We start from the raw sequence: 23,508 nt of genomic DNA, 5'->3' as shown, positions 1-23,508 counted from the left end.
AAGTGGGTGACTTCACTGAATTCACTTCAGCAGGGCTGGATTTAAAGTGAGGAAAGAAAAAACAGTCCACCGGCACCATCAGTGAGTTCCTTTAAAATCTCAGCTACTTTCGCAGTACTTTCTAAGAAGGGTCATTAGTTCAAATCAAAATGTGAGGAAAACTTACAGCAGGATATAAAATGTCTTAAAAGCAGTATAAGACCCAGGACAAGTGAAGATGCTTATCTTTCAAAATGCAATGTAGCTTGATAAGCGTTCAGTCCAAGATGGGAAGCCCGAACCATGCTCATTTTGCTGAAGTCATTTAAAACTGAATGAAACATGTTTTGCCAGAAATACTGTTTCACCAAAATACTCCACATCACTGGAAAGAGCAGAAAGTGATTCAGCCGACCTCTCAGCCACAGGCCACAACTCCTGGAAAAGAAGGAAGAATGAAAGCCTCCAAACTGACAAGGACACAAAAGCCAAACATCAGGAGAGCCTGGTGAGACGCGAGAGGCCGGCCCTGTAGAGGACTCCTGGCAAACACCTTCCAGATGCAGTGGGAAGGGAGGGACCTGCCTTTCAGCAGACGAGTCATGAACCTGACCTCCAAGGCCAAGGAAGGGAAACACTAAGAATACAGAAAACAACAGTCTCAATATTTAACAAGAGAGTAAGCAACTTTAAAGTCACTAAAATAGTAAAATGCTCCAAGACACTTTACAGATTTCTGCCGCCACTGGGAGAAAGACAGTGATGGTGACGTTCCTTCAAAATGCTTAGGTGATCTACCACATCCCACCTGACCACTGTCTACATTATGAAACACCAGTCACCGTGGGTCCTTTCTTTAGAAAAACAAGAATTTTATTTTACTGCATTTTCACCCTCAAGACATGTCTCACAAAGTCTAAGGATTAAGCCTTAGAAGGAGGAAGATCGGAAACAATGCAATGACAAAACGAGCATCATTTGAAATATCACATGGCTTTAAGACTCACAGATCCGTAAAAATGTTAGTGATAAATCTCATCGTTTTTGAAGATGGTTCTTATGTGTGGGCTTGATCTTTAAAGGTTATTTGGTTTTCATTATTAGAAACATTTTTCATTTTATTTTGCCCCTCAGTGTGTTGAGCTGTCAGGGCCTGCCACCTAGTGGTGCTGTGTTCTGATAAGTTATGTTAGGACACAACATAACTGGCCTCTTAGAAAAACAGTCGTCAAATGACAGGGGCAGAAGTCACTAAGATCAGGGTTACAGGGGGCGGAGTCAAGATGGCATACTAGGAGGATGCAGAATTCGCGTCTCCTCACAACTAGGGCACCTACCAGGCACCAGTGGGGGACCATGGACACCTAAGGGGACGGGAGGAACCCCCAGCAACCAGGTAGGACGTGGGGCCTGGGGGGAGTGAAGGGGGAGGAGAAGTGGAGGCAGGACAGGACTGGTGCCCCTGAGGGGTGCCTAGGGGACAGGAAGGGATCCCTCTCCCGAAGCAGGAGATTGGGGAACCATTAGGAGGGCAGAGGATCAAAAGGGAGGGTGGCCAGGTTCCCCCTGCCCACTTGGGCCCCCAGGAACCTGCTGAGATCCCGGGCCTGATCCTCTGCCCACGGAGGTGCCCTCCAGCCACACGGGTCCTGAAGGAGTGGGAGGGAGGGAGGGAAGGGGGAGCAAAAGTAAAGGCCAGACCTCTGGGACCAGCACCCCTGAGGGGCGACTGGGGAAGGGGAGGAGTTCCTACACCCAGCGGGACCCACCCACAGTTACGGGTCCAGCAACCGGGGAGACCCTGGGGGAGACGGTGGGGGAGGGGCGCAAAGTAACGGAAGGGAACGGGGCCAGTGCTTTCCCTGTCCGCTTAGGCACCAGCGAGCCTGCTGGGCTCCGGGTCCTAATCCCCTGCCCTCGGGGCCTCCCTCTTGCTGCGCAGAGCCCAAGCCCTGCCCCACACCCCCACCCAGGGCCCCACCCCTAAACTGGGGGACACCCTCCAATGCCCTGGGCCTAAACCCCACCCACACACCCTCCGGCAGGGCTCTACCTCCAAACCCTGAACTCCACTCTCCAGAGGCCCTCCTTTCCATGGGCAGCCTAGCCCCTTGCGCCGGTCCTAAGCAGAGGCCCCATCCCATGCTTGACCGTCGCCCCGCCTAGGCCCTGCCCCACGCCCAAAGTCACCCGCCCACCCACCTAGGTCCCGCCCCACCCTAAACCCCGCCCCTGCCCAAGTTCCACCCCCACCTAAACTCCACCCCCATAGGCAAGACTTTTTTTTTTTTTTTCTTTTTTCCTCTTTTAGATTGGGGTTCTGTTTTACCTTGTTGATTCACTGCTGTTGATTCTTTTATATTTTTATTTTTCTTAATAAAGCTTTTATTTTTCTAATTTTATTTTATTCTTTATACTTTGTTATTGTTCTCTCCTTTTGGCTTGTTCCCCTCCCTCCCCCTTTTTTTTCTTTTTCCTGTTGTGGTTTTATTTTACCTTGTTGCAGTTGCTTCAATTATAGTTTTATTTTTCCTACTATATTTTTTATCTTTCCAATTTTATTTTGTTTTTCATTCCTTGATATTGCACTGCTCCTTTTTGTCTTTCTTTTTTTTTTTTAACCATGCCACAAAGCTTGTGAGATCTTGGTTCCCAGGCTGGAGGTCAGGCCCAGGCTCCTATGGTGTGGGCTCTGAGTCCAAACCGCTGGACTAACAGAGAACCTCAGACCCCAGGGAATATTAATCAGAGTGAGGGCTCCTGGAGGTGCTCATCTCAGCACCAAGAGCTGGCTCTATCCAACTGCCTGCAAACTCCAGTGCTGGACGTCTCAGGCCAAACAACCAGTAAGATAGGAATACAGCACCACCCATCAAAAAGACAAAAAAAAAAAACAAAAATGAAATGACAGAAAAATATGTTACAGATGAAGGAACAAGGTAAAAACCTGCAAGACTAAATAAATGAAGATGAAATAGGCAACCTACCTGAAAAAGAATTCAGAGTAATGATAGTAAAGATGATCCAAAATCTCGGAAACAGAATGGAGAATATATAAGAAACACTTAACAAGGATCTAGAACAACTAAACAGCAAACAAACAGTGATGAACAACGCATTTACTGAAATTAAAAATACTCTAGAAGGACTCAATAGCAGAATAACTGAGGCAGAAGAACGGATAAGTAAGCTAGAAGATAAAATGGTGGAAATAACTGCCAGAGAGCAGAATAAAGAAAAAAGAATAAGAAGAATTGAGGAGTCTCAGAGACCTCTGGGACAATATTAAACGTACCAACAATCAAATTATAGGAGTCCCAGAAGAAGAAGAGAAAAAGAAAGGGACTGAGAAAATAATCGAAGAGATTATAGTCGAAAACTTCCCTAACATGGGAAGGGAAATAGTCAATCAAGTCCAGGAAGCACAGAGAGTCCCATACAGGATAAAACCAAAGAGAAACATGCCAAGACACATATTAATGAAACTATCAAAAATTAAATACAAAGAAAAAATATTAAAAGCAGCAAGGGAAAAGCAACAAATAATATACAAGGGAATCCCTATAAGGTTAACAGCTGATCTTTCAGCAGAAACTCTGCAAGCCAGAAGGGAGTGGCAGGACATATTTAAAGTGATGAAGGAGAAAAACCTACAACCACAATTACTCTACCCAGCAAGGATCTCTTTCAGATTTGATGGAGAAATTAAAATCTTTACAGACAAGCAAAAGCTAAGAGAATTCAGCACCACCAAACCAGCTTTACAACAAATGCTAAAGGAACTCTCTGGGCAGGAAACACAAGAGAAAGAAAAGACCTATAATAATACACCCAAAACAATTAAGAAAATGGTAATAGGAACAAACATATCGATAATTACCTTAAATGTAAATGGATTAAATGCTCCAACCAAAAGACACAGGCTCGCTGAATGGATGCAGAAACAAGACCCCTAAATATGTTGTCTACAAGAGACCCAATTCAGACCTAGGGACATATACAGACTGAAAGTGAGGGGGTGGAAAAAGATATTCCGTGCAAAAGGAAATCAAAAGAAAGCTGGAGTAGCAATTCTCATATCAGACAAAATAGACTTTAAAATAAAGACTATTACAAGAGACAAAGAAGGACACTACATAATGATCAAGGGAACAATCCAAGAAGAAGATATAACAATTGTAAATATTTATGCACCTAACATAGGAGCACCTCAATACATAAGGCAAATGCTAACAGCCATAAAAGGGGAAATCGACAGTAACACAATCATAGTAGGGGACTTTAACACCCCACTTTCACCAATGGACAGATCATCCAAAATGAAAATAAATAAGGAAATATAAGCTTTAAATGATACATTAAACAACATGGATTGAATTGATATTTATAGGACATTCCATCCAAAAAGAACAGGATAAACTTTCTTCTCAAGTGCTCATGGAACATTCTCCAGGATAGGCCATATCTTGGGTCACAAATCAAGCCCTGGTAAATTTAAGAAAATTGAAATCGTGTCAAGTATCTTTTCTGACCACAACGCTATGAGACCAGATATCAATTACAGGAAAAAGCTATAAAAAATACAAACACATGGAGGCTAAACAATACACTACTAAATAACCAAGAGATCACTGAAGAAATCAAAGAGGAAATCAAAAATTACCTAGAAACAAATGACAATGAAAACACAACAACCCAAAACCTATGGGATGCAGCAAAAACAGTTTTAAGAGGTTAAGTTTATAGCAATACAATCCGACGTCAAGAAACATGCAAAATCTCAAATAAACAACCTAACCTTACACTTAAAGCAATTAGAGAAAGAAGAACAAAAAAACCCAAAGTTAGCAGAAGGAAAGAAATCATAAAGATCAGATCACAAATAAATGAAAGAGAAATGAAGGAAACGATAGCAAAGATCAATAAAACTAAAAGCTGGTTCTTTGAGAAGATAAACAAAATTGATAAACCATTAGCCAGACTCATCAAGAAAAACAAGAAGACTCAAATCAACAGAATTAGAAATGAAAAAGGAGAAGTAACAACTGACACTGCAGAAATACAAAGGATCATGAGAGATTACTACAAGCAACTATATGCCAAGAAAATGGACAACCTGGAAAAAATGGACAAATTCTTAGAAAAGCATAACCTTCCGAGACTGAACCAGGAAGAAACAGAAAATATAAACAGACCAATCACAAGCACTGAAATTGAAACTGTGATTAAAAATCTTCCAACAAACAAAAGCCCAGGACCAGATGGCTTCAGAGGTGAATTCTATCAAACATTTAGAAGAGCTAACACCTATCCTTCTCAAACTCTTCCAAAATACAGCAGAGGGAGGAACACTCCCAAACTCATTCTACGAGGCCATCATCATCCTGAAACCAAAACCAGACAAAGATGTCACAAAGAAAGAAAGCTACAGGCCAATATCACTGATGAACATCAATGCAAAAATCCTCAACAGAATACTAGCAAACAGAATCCAACAGCACATTAAAAGGATCATACACCATGATCAAGTGGGGTTTATCCCAGGAATGCAAGGATTCTTCAATATACGCAAATCAATCAGTGTGATAAGCCATATTAACAAACTGAAGGATAAAAACCATGTGACCATCTCAAGAGATGCAAAAAGAGCTTTCAACAAAATTCACCACCCATTTATGATAAAAACTCTCCAGAAAGTAGGCACAGAGGGAACCTACCTCAACATAATAAAGGCCATATATGACAAACCCACGGCCAACATCACTCTCAATGATGAAAAACTGAAACCATTTCCTCTAAGATCAGGAACAAGACAAGGTTGTCCACTTTCACCACTATCATTCAACATAGCTTTGGAAATTTTAGCCACAGCAATCAGAGACGAAAAAGAAATAAAAGGAATCCAAACTGGAAAAGTAGAAGTAAAACTGTCACTGTTTGCAGATGACATGATACTATACATAGAGAATCCTACAGATGCACAGAAATTTCTTGCATTCCTATACATTAATGATGAAAAATCTGAAAGAGAAATTAAGGAAACAGTCCCATTTACCACTGCAACAAAAAGAATAAAATACCTAGGAATAAACCCACCTAAGGAGACAAAAGACCTGTATGCAGAAAACTGTAAGACACTGATGAAAGAAATTAAAGATGATACAAATAGATGGAGAGATATACCATGTTCTTGGATTGGAAGAATCAACATTGTGAAAATGACTCTACTACCCAAAGCAATCTACAGATTCAATTCAATCCCTATCATGTTACCACTGGCAATTTTCACAGAACTAGAACAAAAAATTTCACCATTTGTATGGAAACACAAAAGACCCCGAATAGCCAAAGCAATCTTGAGAAAGAAAAACGGAGCTGGAGGAATCAGGCTCCCTGACTTCAGACTATACTACAAAGCTACAGTCATCAAGACAGTATGGTACTGGCACAAAAACAGAAATATAGATCAATGGAACAGTATAGAAAGCCCAGAGATAAACCCACGCACATATGGTCACCTTATCTTTGATAAAGGAGGCAAGAGTATACAATGGAGGAAAGACAGCCTCTTCAATAAGTGGTGCTGGGAAAACTGGACAGCTACATGTAAAAGAATGAAATTAGAACACTTCCTAACACCATACACAAAAATAAACTCAAAATGGATTAAAGACCTAAATGTAAGGCCAGACAGTATCAAACTCTTAGAGGAAAACATAGGCAGAAGACTCTACGACATAAATCACAGCAAAATCGTTTTTAATCCACCTCCTAGAGAAATGGAAATAAAAACAAAAATAAAACAAATGGGACCTAATGAAACTCAAAAGCTTTTGCACAGCAAAGGAAACCATAAACAAGATGAAAAGACAACCCTCAGAATGGGAGAAAATATTTACAAACAAAGTGACTGACAAAGGATTAATCGCCAAAATTTACAAGCAGCTCATGCAGCTCAATATCAAAAAAACAAACAACCCAGTCAAAAGATGGGCAGAAGACCTAAATAGACATTTCTCCAAAGAAGATATACAGATTGCCAACAAACACATGAAAAGATGCTCAACATCACTAACCATTAGAGAAATGCAAATCAAAACTACAGTGAGGTATCACCTCACACCAGTCAGAATGGCCATCATCAAAAAATCTAGAAACGATAAATGCTGGAGAGGGTGTGGAGAAAAGGGAACCCTCTTGCACTGTTGGTGGGAATGTAAATTGATACAGCCACTATGGAGAACAGTATGGAGGTTCCTTACAAAACTAAAAGTAGAACTACCATATGACCCAGCAATCCCACTACTGGGCATATACCCTGAGAAAACCATAATTCAAAAAGAGTCATGTACCACAATGTTCATTGCAGCACTATTTACAATAGCCAGGACATGGAAGCAACCTAAGTGTCCATCGACAGATGAATGGATAAAGAAGATGTGGCACATATATACAATGGAATATTACTCAGCCATAAAAAGAAACCAAACTGAGTTATTTGTAGTGAGGTGCATGGACCTAGAGTTGGTCATACAGAGTGAAATAAGTCAGAAAGAGAAAAAGAAATACCGTATGCTAACACATATATATGGAATCTAAAAAAAAAAAAAAAAAATGGTTCGGATGAACCTAGGGGCAGGACAGGAATAAAGACACAGATGTAGAGAATGGACTTGAGGACACGGGGAGGGGGAAGGGTAAGCTGGGATGAAGTGAGAAAGTAGCATTGACATATATACACTACCAAATGTGAAATAGATAGCTAGTGGGGAGCAGCTGCATAGCACAGGGAGATCAGCTCGGTGCTTTGCAACCACCTAGAGGGGTGGGATAAGGAGGGTGGGAGGGAGACACAAGAGGGAGGGGATATCGGGATATATGTATGCATATAGCTGATTCACTTTGTTATACAGCAGAAACTGACACAACATTGTAAAGCAATTATACTCCAATAAAGATGTTAAAGAAAAAAAAAAAAAAAGATCAGGTTTACAGACAGAGCCAGCCTTCACCGTCCAATGTGTTATTAACTCACTGCAGCCTCAGAAGTGGAACTGATTTATTTCAGGCATCACCAGGTCTCTAAGCATTTTTCCCAACTTCTGAAGTACAACATTATAATGTTATCAATTAACACAGTGTTGGGGTTTTTTAAGAAAGCTCAAAACATTCAAAATAACCACAACTCTAATTTTGGAATTTTGGGTTAAATAAATATATTGAAACTCAAAAAAATCATATAACCATTATAAATGACAATTACAGAGAGCATACAATAACCCAGAAAAACATATAAACAAGTGGAAAGGCAGCACGCAATTATGTGTCCACCATGACTTAACCTGAGTGAGACTATGCCTGCATGTGGGCAATGAATAAAAGGAAGAAATTCGAATTTAAAGAAAAGGTGGCAGGGTCCAGGTGACTAAACACCTAGGAGAATGCCTAGTCACAGAGCAAACAGTAAATATTTGTTGAAAGAGTAAATGCATGAGGTATTTGTTTTTCACATTGTTTTGCTATTTTCTTCCCAATGAAAACTCTGGTGGTCTGAAGGTTTCAAACCGTCTTCAATCTAAACTAGTAACGTTTTAGGATACACCTCCCCCGATTATTTTTCCTGGAACACTCGTGCTGCAGGACGTTGCATGCAACAGGGTACCTCAGTCAAATAAACAACACCTAATAACATCTCAGAAATTCACAGTGTATATTAGCATATCAGAGGACCCAGAGTGCTACAATGATGAAACCCGTTGGTCTTAGCTAACACGGCCATTCCCCCAAACTCATCTGACCACAAAATCCTTTCTTCCACAGAACTCCTATTAATTTTAGCACACAGGGGTGCAGTTAAGAGGCAGCAGAGGGGGACATAAGCCCTCATCCCAGTCTACAGGGGCACCACAAGTTCTAGTACGGTGACAGCAGCATGGAGCGAGAAGGGGGGCCACTACCAGAAGAACACGTTTTGGGGAAACACTGCCTTCAGAGAGCTAAAAAGCCGTATCGATCCAAGACTCGTGACAACTTCTAAATGCTCCGCCACCTTTAGTTAAGCAGCAGCCATGCTCTGAAATAACAACTATAGACAGCCCCAGCCCTCTTTCCAAATGGTTCTTTTGAGATTCTAACGAGTAATCTGTGTTTACCAAGAACATACCATCTTTTATCATAGTACAGTTTGCCATCTTCTATCCGCGCTTCAAACCTCTGGGCTGGAGACTCTGCAGGTGTGGCGGGTAAGTGTTCGGGAGAGGACGGGGATGCTGGAGGAACCAAAGAGATATTTCAGTGACGAAGTGGGGCATGAGCACGCGAGTCCACCAGCTAACATGCTTTCACTGAAATGCTATTAAAAAGGGGGAAACGATCATGATCAAGTCCTTACAGTTGTAATAAATGGGAATTCAACAAAATTCTTGTACATCACATCTAACTTAATCCTTAAAGCAACTCTGTGAGGAAGGCAAGGCAAAGAGTAATCTCTCCACACAGAAGGGAAACTGAAACCTGAAGCTTGGGCAGGCTAAGGGGTTTGCCCAAGGTGACTCAGAGCAGGTCTATAACGACACTGATCATCAGAAGCTCCAATGGCAAGAACTAGAAAAATCTCTTTAAATTTATAAAGATGAAATCATTTCTAGAAATACGTATTACAAGGCAGAGCAGGTTACCGGGCATGTATGGAGTCAAGCTAACACATTGCTGATAACCGCAGTGGGTTCAAATCATCTAAATTCACACACTCACAAAACCCCCTCCCCACCAGGCCTTCAGAAACTCAGGACGTCTCTGTGGACCATGGCAGCTCTCAGGAGGGAATTATCTAGAGTGAAAAGAATCTTGTTTTCTTTCACAAGACTTGGCTGGTAGAGGGATGTGTAAGTAATCACAGTGCTTAAAACCAAAAAAAAAAAAAAAAAAAGCCTTGTCAGTTCAGAATTCTATTTTGCAGCCTAGCAATGACCCTTAAGCGCTGCTCTGAATGGAAGCACCCTGAACACTGGGCCGGTCTCTTCTGTAAGGTGGGACTGGGAGAAGCCCGAGAGGCCGTTACCGGAAGCAGGCTGCGAAAAGCCACTGGATAAGCATGCCTAGTACTGAACTCCACAAAGCAACTCACGCTGCAAAATCCTTCTGGTTTCATTTTCAGAAATGCATGTGTACTTCAATCTTATGCCTGATGCCTACACAGAAGGAAATGTCTCTCTTAAAATAAATCCTAAGGAAAAGACAAAGTAACTTTAACATAGCAGGATTAAAAAAAAATAAATCAGGGGAGGGTACACATGAGGTCCACTCCAGTTTTCATGATGACTGCTCTTAGGCAAATGATGAACGTTTTGTTTTTGAAAACTGCAACAACTCCCTGTCAGGTATTCACATGCTTTTCCAACAATATGATAAAAAGATTGCACGAATGCCAGTAACATCGTGCACTTACCTGGTCTCTTGGGTGACTTCAGCTGTAAGAAGAACAACAAAAAAATCTTAGAGAAAATCATTTCAGACACAACTTAAGGTGTCAAAGGTATCAAAGTGATTTAACAAGTAACAATGTGAACAAAATAAAGCAGAAAACCCACATCAAGCCTAAGCTTTCAAATGAATCAAAAAAATCAAACTGTACCTTATTTAATGTTCTCAGATCCTCCATGATCTGTTCATCTGTTAACAAATAGTTTAGCTGGGGTGTTCAGAGTTAAAGGAATGTGTCTGAAAAGGATGGTTTCCAAGCAAATAAACAAAATGGTGCCAGCGTGTGAGAATGTACAAAGTGAGAGTTGGTTCCACCATGCTTCTACAGTTTGCCTCTTGGAATTTTTTGATCCTCCTACCAAACGTCATGGAGCCAGGTATCTAAAAGAGTTCACATCCCCCCCATCTTACAAACTTCTATGGTAAGAAGGTGAAATGAGACTCCATAGGTAACTACAACAACAGTGAGAGCCCAGGCCACAGTAAAGAACTTCATCCTCAATTTGTGAAGTGCTTTTGTTCCAAAGATCTGAGACTTCCACACAGGAACAGGATTAATCTTGCCTAACGGCTTCAATTCTCAGTTGGTAAGATGAAGGGAATGTGAAGTTATGCCCCTTCCTCGTGGCAGACGAGTAACAAAACCATTTTGCACAAATGGCTACTTATTATCTCCTCGAGAGGTTGGAAACAACACTCCCTCATGTGTCCCCTTCCCATTCCCACTGTTATGATTAAAGGGGCTTCTTGATGTCCGACTGAAATCTTTTGCTTTAATTAAACCACAGTTTGCAATCCACTGTTTGGGGGATATAGCTGACTGAAGTACGAAAGGCAAGTATTACGGTCCTCACTTCACAGGTGGGAAAATCTAAGGCACGTGAATCTCCCAGTGAGTGTTAAAACCAGCACAGAGTCCCTTTCCAAATAACTGCTATCTATAAATTCCTCCCACTCAAAGCAGTAACAATTGAGGACTCCAATCATAAAATGGCCATCCCCATCTCCTGGATAAATACATGTGCTTTCCAACCAAACATGACAATTTCTGAAGGACAACGGCCATGTGTGTTCTATCAAATGGAAAAGCAAAGGATTCAACAGTCTAAAGGTAAAAAAGTGATTAAGGCTTGATGCAACGGATATCAGGAGCAGGTTTTCGCCTCTTGTCTGGGATGGGGACAGGATCATTTGGTCGCCTCCGCAACTTTCTGGTCATGATGGGTTTCACTTCCATAGAATCTGTGGCAAGAATGGAATGGGTAAATCTATCCAACTCCAACCTGAAATCAGCAAGAATTCGCAGCGTAAGAGTATCAGCCCCAGAGCCACCCAATCAGAAATGTTTTATCGGGGACGTCTGGTCCACACGTGGCTCGAGTCAGACACCGTATCACTCTTTCGAGGGGTCTGTGCTCAGGAGACTCAGACCTGCTGACCTAAGAGCACAACCCTCTCAGAGACACAGCCCCGTCCTGCAGCCTCCCACTGCAGCCACGGCTGGCATCTCTCCGGCTCCCTGGAAACTAGAAATTTTCCTCTCCCTCCCTCAAATCAAGAGGCCATAGAGCAGTAGCCTCTTGGGACAGGAAGGAACCTTTGGGTCAGCTCAGCTGACTAATTCCCGCTGTTCCCGCAGAGGGTGGGTAAACCAGAGCCCACCGGCATAAAAGGCCCTTTGAGAGGCCTCTGGCCTCAGGCCCAACATTTTTACTTGAGATTTACAAACCTGGGCTCTTTTCATTTTACTTTAATAACCTTTTGTGACTACTTGACTATCCAGACTGATACCTGGAGGGCTCCTGAGAAAGGCCTCCTTTCCTCCTCCTTGACTCACCCCCTCACTGCACACTCTCTCCCCCCGCCGTGGCCACACAGATCTCTCCTTCTCTCCTGCTCTGCCTCCTTGGCGTTCTTCTTGCTGGCCTGCTCCTTAGACACTGGGGCTCTGCGGGGTCCAGTCAGTTCTCAGCCTGGATCCCGGTGAATCTCCCGTCACCAGCCCCAGCCCCACCCACCCTGCTGCATGGCATCCCACGCCCCACGACGTCACACATTCTTCTCCAGGTTCCACATGAACCCACTTCTCCCCCATGTCTCAGGCCCCAAGGCCATCTCCCCAACGACCCACCCTTCCCGGCCGGAGCCAACTGCCATCTGCGACTTGTCTTCCTTCACCCACACGTCAGATCCACCAGATAATGGCAGTTCTGCCTTTGAACCGCTCTCAACTCCATCTCCTCATCATACCCTCGTCTCCCTCAAAGGGATCTTCCTAAGACACAAACCGGATCATTTAGCACATCACTCTTCCTAGGAAACGTTTCAATGGCTCGCCATTGGCTACAGAATAAAGGCCGTGTCTCCCTTCCGGTCTCCCTCCCTTCTCCTTCCTTCACACAGAGCCTGGGAGCAAGCTTTCAGCTATTCTGTTACCCAAAGGCCCCTTGCTTTTTATGCCTTCAAGCCTCTGTGTGCTGTCCTCTGCCTACCCTCCTCTTTTCTGCCCAGAAACTCCTACACAACATCCTTTGAGAGCCAGCTCAACACTCCCCCTGCTGTGATGGCTTCCACGGAGTCACGCCACCTTCCCAGTAACCACAGCATCTGTACAAACCCCTACCACCAACCGCCAGCGTCTGGGACATTCCCCCAGCAGACGCATGGATTCCACCCCATCGCTGAGCGATAGTTCTGGCCCACGGGAGGGGCTGGCTGCACGGGGTTTCCTGCAGAACTAGATGAGGTCAAGTCTGATGATGAGATGCAGTTAATTCATGACTACGCATCCTATGTGCAGAGCAGACAGGACAGCCTTAGGGAATTCAACGTAGCCCGTCCACCACAGCAACTCCCGAGACCCGAGAGGCCTTGGTTTGTGCGAACAAAGTCAAAAAGACATTTCTGCGTGTTGCTCTTAAGAAGAGAAATGGACAATACTGACTTTTCTCCCCTAGGAATGGAGGTAAAGTGATCAGAACCAGTGACCTAATGAACATTCATAAAGGTGTATTCAGAAGTTGAGACGGAAGGAAGGAGGACAAACACGCACCCACCTCTGGGAAAGGGGGGGCCTTCTCCCAAAAAGACACCTCTTACCCTATGCTGAGATGCCACCCTTCTCCAGTTTCTTACTGGCCGGTTGGGTGGGTATCCCTGCGGCAGCTGTGTGACGTAAGGCAGGCTGCGTAAATACTCTTACGTCTCAAGTTTCCTCATCCATAAACTGGAAATATCAGTAACACTTCCCTCGCAGGGTGCTGTGAAGATTACATGACATGATACATGTGAAGCTCTCAACATAGTGCCTGGCATAATGAGAGTTCAATCAATGCTAGTTTTTATTATCATGTTCTTGGCCAGGAAAAAAATCATACAAAGATCTTTTTGAAAAGTCAAGGCACAAATAGCTGAAACAGAAGTTATATACTTGAAGGAAAGTGATGTCAACAGTGAGGCTTTGCAACATTCAGACCTAATTTGGAAGACCAAAGAGCACCAGAGAAAAGGCACCAAAGACAACAGCCAAGTGTGCCCTACCCTCCAGGGGTGGGAGATGCATGATGGAAGCAAGCAAAGGTAGAGCTGAAAGGATCTGGGAATAAGCCGGTCTGACCATGGCCAAAAAACTCAGAAAAAAATAACTCCATCACTCACAAAGCAGAAAACATAATCGAATTCTCCGTATGAGACGGTGAAAATCAATCCACATTATTGGCCTACTCACGGTAATAAGCTAATCAGTTTACCCAAAAGACTACTTCAGCACAAGGAAGGTGCTCTGAAGAAGCCGCTAAAATTAATTAGCATGTCCCCATCACCAGCCAGGAGAGTGAGTGAGGAGGGAGCAGTCCTGGCCAGGGGTCCAGGTGGAGGATGTGATTCGAGGGGAAGAGCAACATGTAAGTATCACAGCCCGGAACTACACAGTAAGATTACCTACTTAACTCACTTTGTTCCAATCCCAGCCAGGTATGCATGGTCAGCTTCTACAGACGATTTTTTCATAGAAAGATGGGATGTGCTGACCACCTGGGTCTGAGTGGGCCTGGAAATCCTATTTCTCACCAGAAGAAACAGGCTGGCAGGCTGGGTTTGTTCGTTTGTTTATTTATTTATTTTTAACATCTTTATTGGAGTATAATTGCTTTACAATGGTGTGTTAGTTTCTGCTTTATAACAAAGTGAATCAGCTATACATATACATATATCCCCATATCTCCTCCCTCTTGCGTCTCCCTCCCACCCTCCCTATCCCACCCCTCTAGGTGGTCACAAAGCACCGAGCTGATCTCCCTGTGCTATGCGGCTGCTTCCCACTAGCTATCTGTTTTACATTTGGTAGTGTATATGTGTCCATGCCACTCTCTCACTTCATCCCAGCTTACCCTTCCCACTCCCCATGTCCTCAAGTCCATTCTCTATGTGTGTCTTTATTCCTGTCCTGCCTCCTAGGTTCTTCAGAACTTTTTATTTTATTTTTTTAAGATTCCATATATATGTCTTAGCATACGGTATTTGTTTTTCTGACTTCCTTCATTCTGTATGACAGACTCTAGGTCCATCCACCTCACTACAAATAACTCAGTTTCGTTTCTTTTTTATGGCTGAGTAATATTCCATTGTATATATGTCAAGCTGGGTTTATTAACATCAGTCTCCTGGGAGTTTGGCCAGGAGGAGTCCCAGGGGCTCAATCTAGGTGCGCTGACAAAAACCAAACTTCTGGAACTGAAACTCAGACCTTGGAGTGTGGCCACCCTGGAGAAGGCACTCCAGCAGGAAATAGCTTCCTCTCGGACACCGTGCACCAAGCACAAAGCATCTCCAACTGGCTTCAACCAGAAAGCCTCCCTAAACCAGAGGCCTATTTGTAGGTTTGCTTCCTGTGAATAAGTGGGGATAAAATTTGCAGAATCTAACTGAACCTCCAACAATTAAACCAGAGGCAGGGGAGCATCCGTGACAGAAAACACCAAGCAAGCGGTGAGACCAGGTGCACAACTCCCCTCCACACCCCTGGGTATATGTGGCCTTGAATCGTGTAAATCCTACTGGTCTGCTCTCCAGACGGGCCTGCCGGCTAAGAAATGGGAGCGCAGGATGAGGCAGTGCTAAGCCACAGCCCTATGGAGACATAGTCCTGATAATACTAATTACCTGCAATTAACACACAACTATGGGGTACTGGCTGGCCTTTGGCTCTGCACTTCTCAAGGCAGATTCATTCACTCCAATAGCCCACCTGCTTACAGGGCACAGATGCAGTAAAAGCTTCACTTTAACTTCACTTTAACATAGTTGCACCATGAAAACAAACTCACACTTGTTTAGCTACTGAAAAAACAAAAATTAGTTGCAGGGATTCAAAGGAACATCCTTTTAAGTAGGAATGTGACAGAAAAGCCTCGGTAGAGTCGACACTGCAGCAGATGGGCAATTACCCCCAAACCAGGGGCAGCGAGCCACGGGGCTGGACTGAAGGCCCGGACCAAACCCCAAGACACCCCTCTCTAATGGCAACATCACAAATCCAGGCTGCATGGTGACCACAAACAGGGGCCTGAAGTCGGGGGGGAGTGAGGGGGAGGGGGTGGATAAAAATCAAGGTTAGGTCAGCGGTGGCCAAACCAGGGTAGGAACAAAGGGACCAATTTCCATTAGGCCATAGCTGCCCATAACACAGGGTGCATTTCAAGAGTGAACTGATCAAGGCCCACCGCTCTGCATCCTCAGCCCCGTTCAATGGCCTGGACTCCACAACAGCATCATCAAGAAAGAGCGTCTCGGGGACAAGCCCACCCCACCCCAAATCCAGGTCCCCTCTTCCATCCTCCCTCCCCTGACATGTGTGCGGGGCCTCTTCTCCTCGCCTTGACTTCCCCGCTCACGGGCACGTGTTCCGGTGAATCTGCTCCCGGATCACTACAACCACATGTGCCTCTTTAAGTTTTACAATCAGTGAAAACCAGCCTGACGCATCTTTACCTTCGTTTATTTAGGATCCCCCTCTCTCAAAACTACCTCACACTGGGGAAAGCACAGAAACCGTGTCAGTCTTGTAACTATGAGGACATAAGCTCCTCGAGGACAGAGACCTGCCTATCAACCTCATTCTGTGAAGCACTTGGACCACAGGAGTCCACGGGATTCAGAGTCGGTATAATGCGGTGGTTACGAGAACATGCTTGGGGCCCAAGGCTGGCTTACACACCACCTCACTGGGGCACTCGGAGCAAACGGCTCCGTTCCTGCACGCCTGCCCCGTCAAGTCGTCACAGGAGTCTCAGGAGCTGAATGAGGTCACAGCTTCCCCGGCCCTTAGTGCCCGCTCTGCATGCCAGCCACTCGGGGCACCATCTCCTCTCACCTCTACACCAAACCTCCACAGTGGGTTCTATCGTGTCCTTGCCAAATGACAAAACTCCACCACAGAACCAAGTTCACGTCTGGGCTGCGATTCATCCACATCTGTCAGCCTTCAGCGGCAGCTGTAGTATTTTTATATTATACCTGGCTCGATGTAAACACTCGGAGCTCCTGTTTGATATTATCATTACTCATGCCTCCCGCTATGAATCCAGTAACATCTTTTTTTTTTTTTTTTAAACTATTTATTTATTTATTTATTTTTGGCTGCATTGGGTCTTCATTGCTCCGCCTGGGCTTTTCTCTAGTTGCGGCAAGCGGGAGCTACTGTTCGTTGCGGTGAGTGGGCTTCTCATTGCCGTGGCTTCTCTTGTTGCGGAGCACGGGCTCTAGGCACGCGGGCTTCAGTAGTTGTCGCTCGTGGGCTTTAGAGCACAGGCTCAGTAGCTCTCCCACGTGGCGCGTGGGGTTCGTTGCTCCACGGCATGTGGGATCTTCCTGGACCAGGGCTCGAACCCGTATCCCCTGCACTGACAGATGGATTCTTAACCACTGCGCCACCAGGGAAGTCCCCTGAATCCAGTATCTTCTAAAGGAACCTCACAGGCTTTACTGAAGTCATGAATAACTTCCACAGGGGCCTGAGGGTTGAAAGATGCCCCTGGTGAGGCAAGAGCTTAAAAAAGAAGATGAAGTGGCAGTTAGTGGGCTGTTGGCAGAAAGGAGAAAAGGTGGCTGGCATAAGGTAAGAGGACACATGAACTAAGAATGATAGAGCACCCCACGTTTTCAAGCTCATGAAGCTCTCGTTGATTATTGGGGTTACTGAGAACCCTGGCCTCAACTGCAGAGAAAAGTCACCCTCAGGTAATTCTACCTATAACCTCACTACTCCAAGTGTGGCCTGACCAACAGCATCACCAGCCCGAGAGGTGGTTAGAAGTGCAGGATGACTGGCTCCACCCCAGACGCCGTGAACCAGAATCTGCATTTTACCAAGACCCCCGGCTGACTCACATACGCATTCAAGGTGCGGGAATCACCGACCTATAACCCATCCCAGTTCCTCTGCCGACAGTACACCTTTCTGCCTGCACAACCCAGCTCTCCCAGGTTCTCCACCAGTGCTTCAGGCGGTGAAGAGAACGTCCCACCAATTCCCACAGATGGCTGGAAAGGCGGAAATCCTGTTTGCACAGAGCAGGTCACTGGGTATGCCCGTTTCCAATGTGTTATCTGGTTTAAGCTTCTCATCGGCCTCGTACTCCACTGTGTTTTTCAAAAGATCTTCATGTTGGACTGGAAAAGGAGATTTTAAGAAGTATGTTTTCTGGGCAGAGCTAGGCAACACTGATACTGGGCATCAATCCACAGAAGTGAATCAGTCACTCGGTGAGAGGAAGGAAACCAGGCCTTTAAGTCGACACCGTAACAGCACCATCTGTGGAAGCGCTCATTATGCTTCTAGCTCCAGTGCCTTCTCTTTAGACGCTCCATCATGACCTTGGCAGTGCTTTCCATACCAAGGGTACCAAACGGCTTGAGGAAGGACATCAGTACCTTTAATGCCCATGGCTAGCTTTAAGCACTTCTGTAATCTATTTTACTGCCTCACAAATGACTTCCCTGCATTTATTTGTCTTTTCTACCCTGGCAGGTTTGGCCGCTCAAGTCACTGAGGATGCCTACTGTCCCCGTTAAGATTCCAGCTGTAAAACTGCCTGGCCAAACAGCGTCTATCGCTTGTCAATAATTAGGCTGCCAAATCACAGGTGAGGTGATGACAGCCTTCCCCGCAGATGGAAAGGGAGCAGCTATAAACTGACAGTATTTCCCACCAGCCTAATGAAGGCTCAGAGCATCTGGTGGCTCTAACGGAGAGCGATGAGGCGTCAATGCCAACCGGAGCCACCGTCGGAGAAGATGGTGTGCACGTCAGAAGACAGGCACGCCGACTGGGACCGGACAAGGCACCAATGGGCTTGCAGTTTAATTAAAAAAACGTGTCAACAAGAATAAGACGGTGCTGTTCTGAAGATGTTATTTCAGCATCCATTCTCACCAAAACACATTTCTGAGCCACTGTCAGTGGTCTGCAAGGAATTCATTCCTTTTGCCAAGTCTTTCAATGAGGAAGGTATATCAGAAGAGAGATTTTTCAAGAGTCAGACCCCTACTTTAGACACGACCACATGATCATCGCTGTATCGTGGGGACTGGAGCTAGAAGTTTGTGTCAATGGGAGGGCCATGTTAGCCAACAGCACCAGAAATACCAAAGGGGAAATACAGCTCTTAACTGTTACTTTTAGTTTCAAAGTCAGCCCCAAGGACTTACATAACAACAAGGTACTTCTTAAGGACCCCGACCAAAATCAGACATGCCAGAACTCCAGGACCTTCTGAACATGATGATACGAGTGAAATTCTGGGGTGTGCCGAAGGCGTGTCACTTACACACCCAAGGGACAAACTCACCACTGACGTGCCTTGCAATATTTGCTGATGGAAAGAAATTTTGCCAAGTTCCAAAATAGCTAGTTCAAGCCAATTCCCACCCTGTATCCTTCTCAGCGTTGTTGGTCTACATATGGCAACAGAAGAGGCAGCCCATATTGCCTCTCCCTTAAACTTGCCTACAACCTGCTGAGTTCCCATATGCGGATGACTGAATCCTAGAAGGCCAGGGAGGGACTGGCTCCGAGTCTAACGTAACTTTCCTGCCTTTATAAGAGAACGGTTCAGTTTAGCTACCCCTGCTGAAACGGTAACAACTCTTTCTGAAATGTTCACAGTAACACCTGGGGCGAAGGGATCTAATAGCACAGATGACACAGCCAAAGCCTCTGTTCTCACACCCGGGTCAAAGGAAGACAATGCCTTTTCCATAATGAAGGTAGAATGAAAAAAACAAAAGCAGAGGGATTCCTACCACCACAGAGGGACCAGGGTAATTTGTGAATATAACCAAGATAGGAATGGCAGCCGACCCAGGAATTACATTAAATAAAGCATAAGCCTGAAGTTGCAGTCACTATTAAAGATCTACCCTTTAATCTACCCAACACCTGTTATGTACAGGGCCCTGTACTAGGCACTCGTATTTCTAACCACAGTCTTGTAAGATAAGATATGATCAGCCCCATTTTATAGAGGCGGAAATTGGCTCAGAGGGGTTAAGTGGCTTGACTAAAGTCACACAGCCAATACAAGATAGAGCTAGAACTCTGACCCACCACGTGAAAGCCCACCCTCCTTTCAGCTCACTCTGCTCTGATGAGGAACCAACAGGAGTCGGCACCGGAGCACTGCCCTTCCCCCAGGGTTCCCCTCGGGTCTCCCAAGACCCTGCTCTGTGGTGCTTTCATACCTCCAGTCAGTTCCATCGTTAGCTTCTCATTTTCAATCATTTTCTTCTTTTCTTCTAGCTCGGCAATCAGGTTCTCTTTCAGCTCAACCTTCTTGTCTTCAAATTCTTTCACTGCCGCCTTCTTTTCTTTGATGTAATTTCTTTCCACTTGTTCAGTCTGAGCAAAAGAGAGACACAGGCTGGGGCTACACGACCCTGGCAGCCAGGGCTCCAACACAAAGCCTGGCTCTGCGCACAAGCACAAAGGAAATACGTTTACTATAAAGAAGAGAAACAGCTGCAGTCAACACACCAACTTTCAGAAACAGGGTGTCTGGGAGCAAGTTTTCCAACGAATGCGTGAAACTGAACCACACTTCTGGTTTTTATGTGCATACCTCACTCATGACTCAGATCTATTTCCTCTCTTCCACATCTTATATTTTATGGGTTGTATGTGAAAACAGAATGTAAGTTTCTCAGAAACAGTAAATAAACCCTTTTGAAGACACAATTTCGAAGGAAAATAGTACATTCCAGATGAAATATCTATACTTAAAATAGTTACAGGATACCAAGTCAAGACGGCCTGAGTCACTCTTTTTTTTTGACGCTTACAGTAAGATAAAGGCCAATGAGAGGGCAGGATCACTTCTTAGGTGCGTGAACCCCTAGGTACCCAAACCCTGAAATTATACCGAGTAAAATAAATGCGTAAGCATCCATTTTCCAAATCTCACTGTTGCATTAAGAACAAGGGGGCTCCTGGTGGGCTACAGCTGTGGACCCTGTGACCCCCTGGGCTGTGGCCGCGTGTGTCGCATTCACTTCAGTCCTGACACCGTTTCTCATACGCGGCTTTGATAAACTATGACCCCCCCCGGCCCCCCCCCCCACACACACCAGCCTCCTGGGAGCAAGCACATTACCCAAGATTCCAGCCCTCATCTCTGCCTGTAGCGCCGCACCTCACACACAACCAGCACTCAGACGTCTGCTGAGTGAAAGATCTTAATCCATCTTTCCAACCCAACCAGGGTTTCAGCTGTAAAACGGAGCCAATTCAGAGACCAGGCTGCTTTGAGGGCCAGTATAACAAACTATTAGGCCACTGTAATTCAGACATACTCCCAAATGGCTTTAACGTGAGTTAAGCGTCGACAAGAAAGCGGTCAAGTGTGAGTATCCCCTAGCCCCTCTGTGATAAGCAGAAGCTGCCCAACCAACAAACGAATAGATGGCATTTCTGAACTGAGACCAAATGTCCTTCAGTCAAACAGAACACTGACGGAGGCTTCTGGGGGGCTTCCCAGCTGTCTACGTGGTAATGGAAGGAGAGGCCACCGGATCGGTTGGGAGAGCAAGATTCCAGTCTCAGAACGAGCCTGCAAGCCCAGAAGACCCGTGGTACTTACTTCCAGCTGGAGGAAGAGTTCTGAAAGAGATAAAACATGCAATTAGATTCACCGGGCTATGCCACCTTTCTAGACAGTGACGTTAGGATTCATTTAGAAGCAGTAATTGCTTTCTGAAAGCACGGCTGCAAGGAGAAAATGTTTCCGTCAGTAAACCGTTGACATACGTGAAGGGGTAGGATGCTAGAAGCATGCGTGTCTAGTTGAAATCTGACCCTGAACAGAATTCGCTCTGGCAGCTCTGCCCAAGGGTGAAAGCGAGCGGCAGGAACCAAACCACCCTGGAGAAAGAAATAAAGTTAGCCCCTCTTTCACTCAGGACACACCCTCAACAGCCCTACGGGGCAGGAGGAAGGACAACGCAGTTACTCCAGAAGCAGAGGCCACATGGATATTTTTAAAGCCCCTCGCACAGGGCTCTGCGTGGTGAGGAAGGGCATTCCCCGAGTGTTCAGAGGGCAGAGGTCCCGAGCCCTCCTGCGGCTCTGCTCACACCCAGGCCTCCACCTGCAATGTCCTCTGGTCTCCGACCGCAACTCAGAGTTTCAGACTACTGCGGCCTCCTCCTTGAGGCCTTTTCCGAGGCCCCTTCGCTCACCAAGCCCCTCTCAGACACCTCAGAGTATCCACTGCCCGGTGTCAGCAGCTTACTGAGCCCCCACTGCGCGCCAGGAGATCAGCGCCTGTTTACCCAGGAGCTCCCCGACCTCCAGACTCTAAGGTCCTGTGCACACTGAGCATGTGGAACCAAACAGGTCCACGGCTTCTTTTCTGGGTGACATCTGAGCTGCTGCACACGGTCCACAAAGACTGCTGGTGGAGCGGCAACTCCAGGGGGTGCTGTTCCCACCGGACCACGGTCTCCTCTGCAGACCCTATGGATCCATCCCCCCATAAAAGAGCACATATGCACAGTCACACATAAAACCTTGAGAGTTTCAGGAACTCGAGATGAAGCATCTAGACATCCATCAACTGTTGAATGAGAAAATTAATTGAGGAAAACAGACTGGCCACTCACTATTTTCTAACCCCCAGAAATCCTCATCACCTTGGCACCGGGAAGCGTGAGGCACACGAGCCCAGGCGCACCCAGCCCAACACACTCACTCCTGACTGCTGCAGACCCATGCCCACGTGAACGGGCCACATATCTGAAGTTTGCGCCGTTCGGAGCCATCACCTCTGCACCAGCAAGTCAAGCGACACGTAGCACTCGGAGCTGGTGGCGGTTGTTTCAAAGCAGCCAGACGCCAGACACAACAAGAGCAGGCGGATCAGCTCCGCACGGAATGTGCTTTTTGAAGCTCAAGGTGTGGCGGATTCAGGAGCCCCTCTGCATTTTCACCTGGGGGCAGGGGTGGCGGGGATGTTTATGAAAGACACCGAGGACAGGACTGAGAGTAGAATTCAGAAAGACAAATCAACACTCACCCTGCAGCTCTCGCTTAAGAGAAATGGCTCACATCAATTTTCTTTCCCTCCTTACATCTCAAACCAGTTCCACGAGATATCAGCAGTGCTCTCTCCAAATGGGGAAACTGAGGCTCCACGAGCAGACGCGTGCTAAAAGGCTTACACCCTAAGGGATGGGAGGAAGCCCTCAACCTGGGACCTCAGCCTCCACAGCACCCCCTCTCCCTGCTGAAAGGGGCTCCAGGAAGGAGGCTGAGGAGTTTAAAGGTGCCTGAGGAGATGGCTCAGGAACTGAGAGTGGGGCGGGGAGAGGGGTGCTGGCCGCCACAGCAGCCCTATCGCCCACCTTCCCTGCACCCCCTACCCTGCAGCTCCTTTTCTGTGCCTTGATGCACATGGGCATCTACTCACTGAAGGAAACAAAGAAGGGCTCCATCCACAGAAAGCTGCAAAGTCAATGGATCAGAAAGTGAAAGGACAGCAGCCTAAGGCCACTCAT

The 23,508-nt window shown here is 45.7% G+C and overlaps 1 protein-coding gene across 17 annotated transcripts in view; it reads right to left on the bottom strand.

The window, feature by feature from the left end:
• The window catches only part of SUDS3 (SDS3 homolog, SIN3A corepressor complex component), a 370,845-nt gene that overhangs the window by 339,875 nt on the left and 7,462 nt on the right, over window positions 1-23,508 (bottom strand). For all 17 annotated transcript variants that reach the window (XR_014251699.1, XR_014251700.1, XR_014251701.1 and 14 more), the window contains 6 exons: window positions 21,594-21,613; window positions 20,200-20,356; window positions 11,608-11,703; window positions 10,613-10,674; window positions 10,427-10,448; window positions 9,143-9,248 (listed from right to left, as the gene is read on the bottom strand). Coding sequence is in view for 12 of the 17 variants with exons in the window: in XM_082416843.1 (XP_082272969.1) it covers window positions 9,143-9,248; window positions 10,427-10,448; window positions 10,613-10,674; window positions 11,608-11,703; window positions 20,200-20,356; window positions 21,594-21,613 (463 nt within the window). In the remaining 5 variants the exon portion in view is untranslated. The remainder of the gene's footprint in view (window positions 1-9,142; window positions 9,249-10,426; window positions 10,449-10,612; window positions 10,675-11,607; window positions 11,704-20,199; window positions 20,357-21,593; window positions 21,614-23,508) is intronic.

Source organism: Balaenoptera physalus, assembly GCF_965194825.1.
Source record: "Balaenoptera physalus genome assembly, chromosome: 12".
Classification (NCBI taxonomy): Eukaryota; Metazoa; Chordata; class Mammalia; order Artiodactyla; family Balaenopteridae; genus Balaenoptera; species Balaenoptera physalus.
Note: the sequence above shows the minus strand (reverse complement) of the source record. Positions and strands in the feature narration are given on the sequence as shown.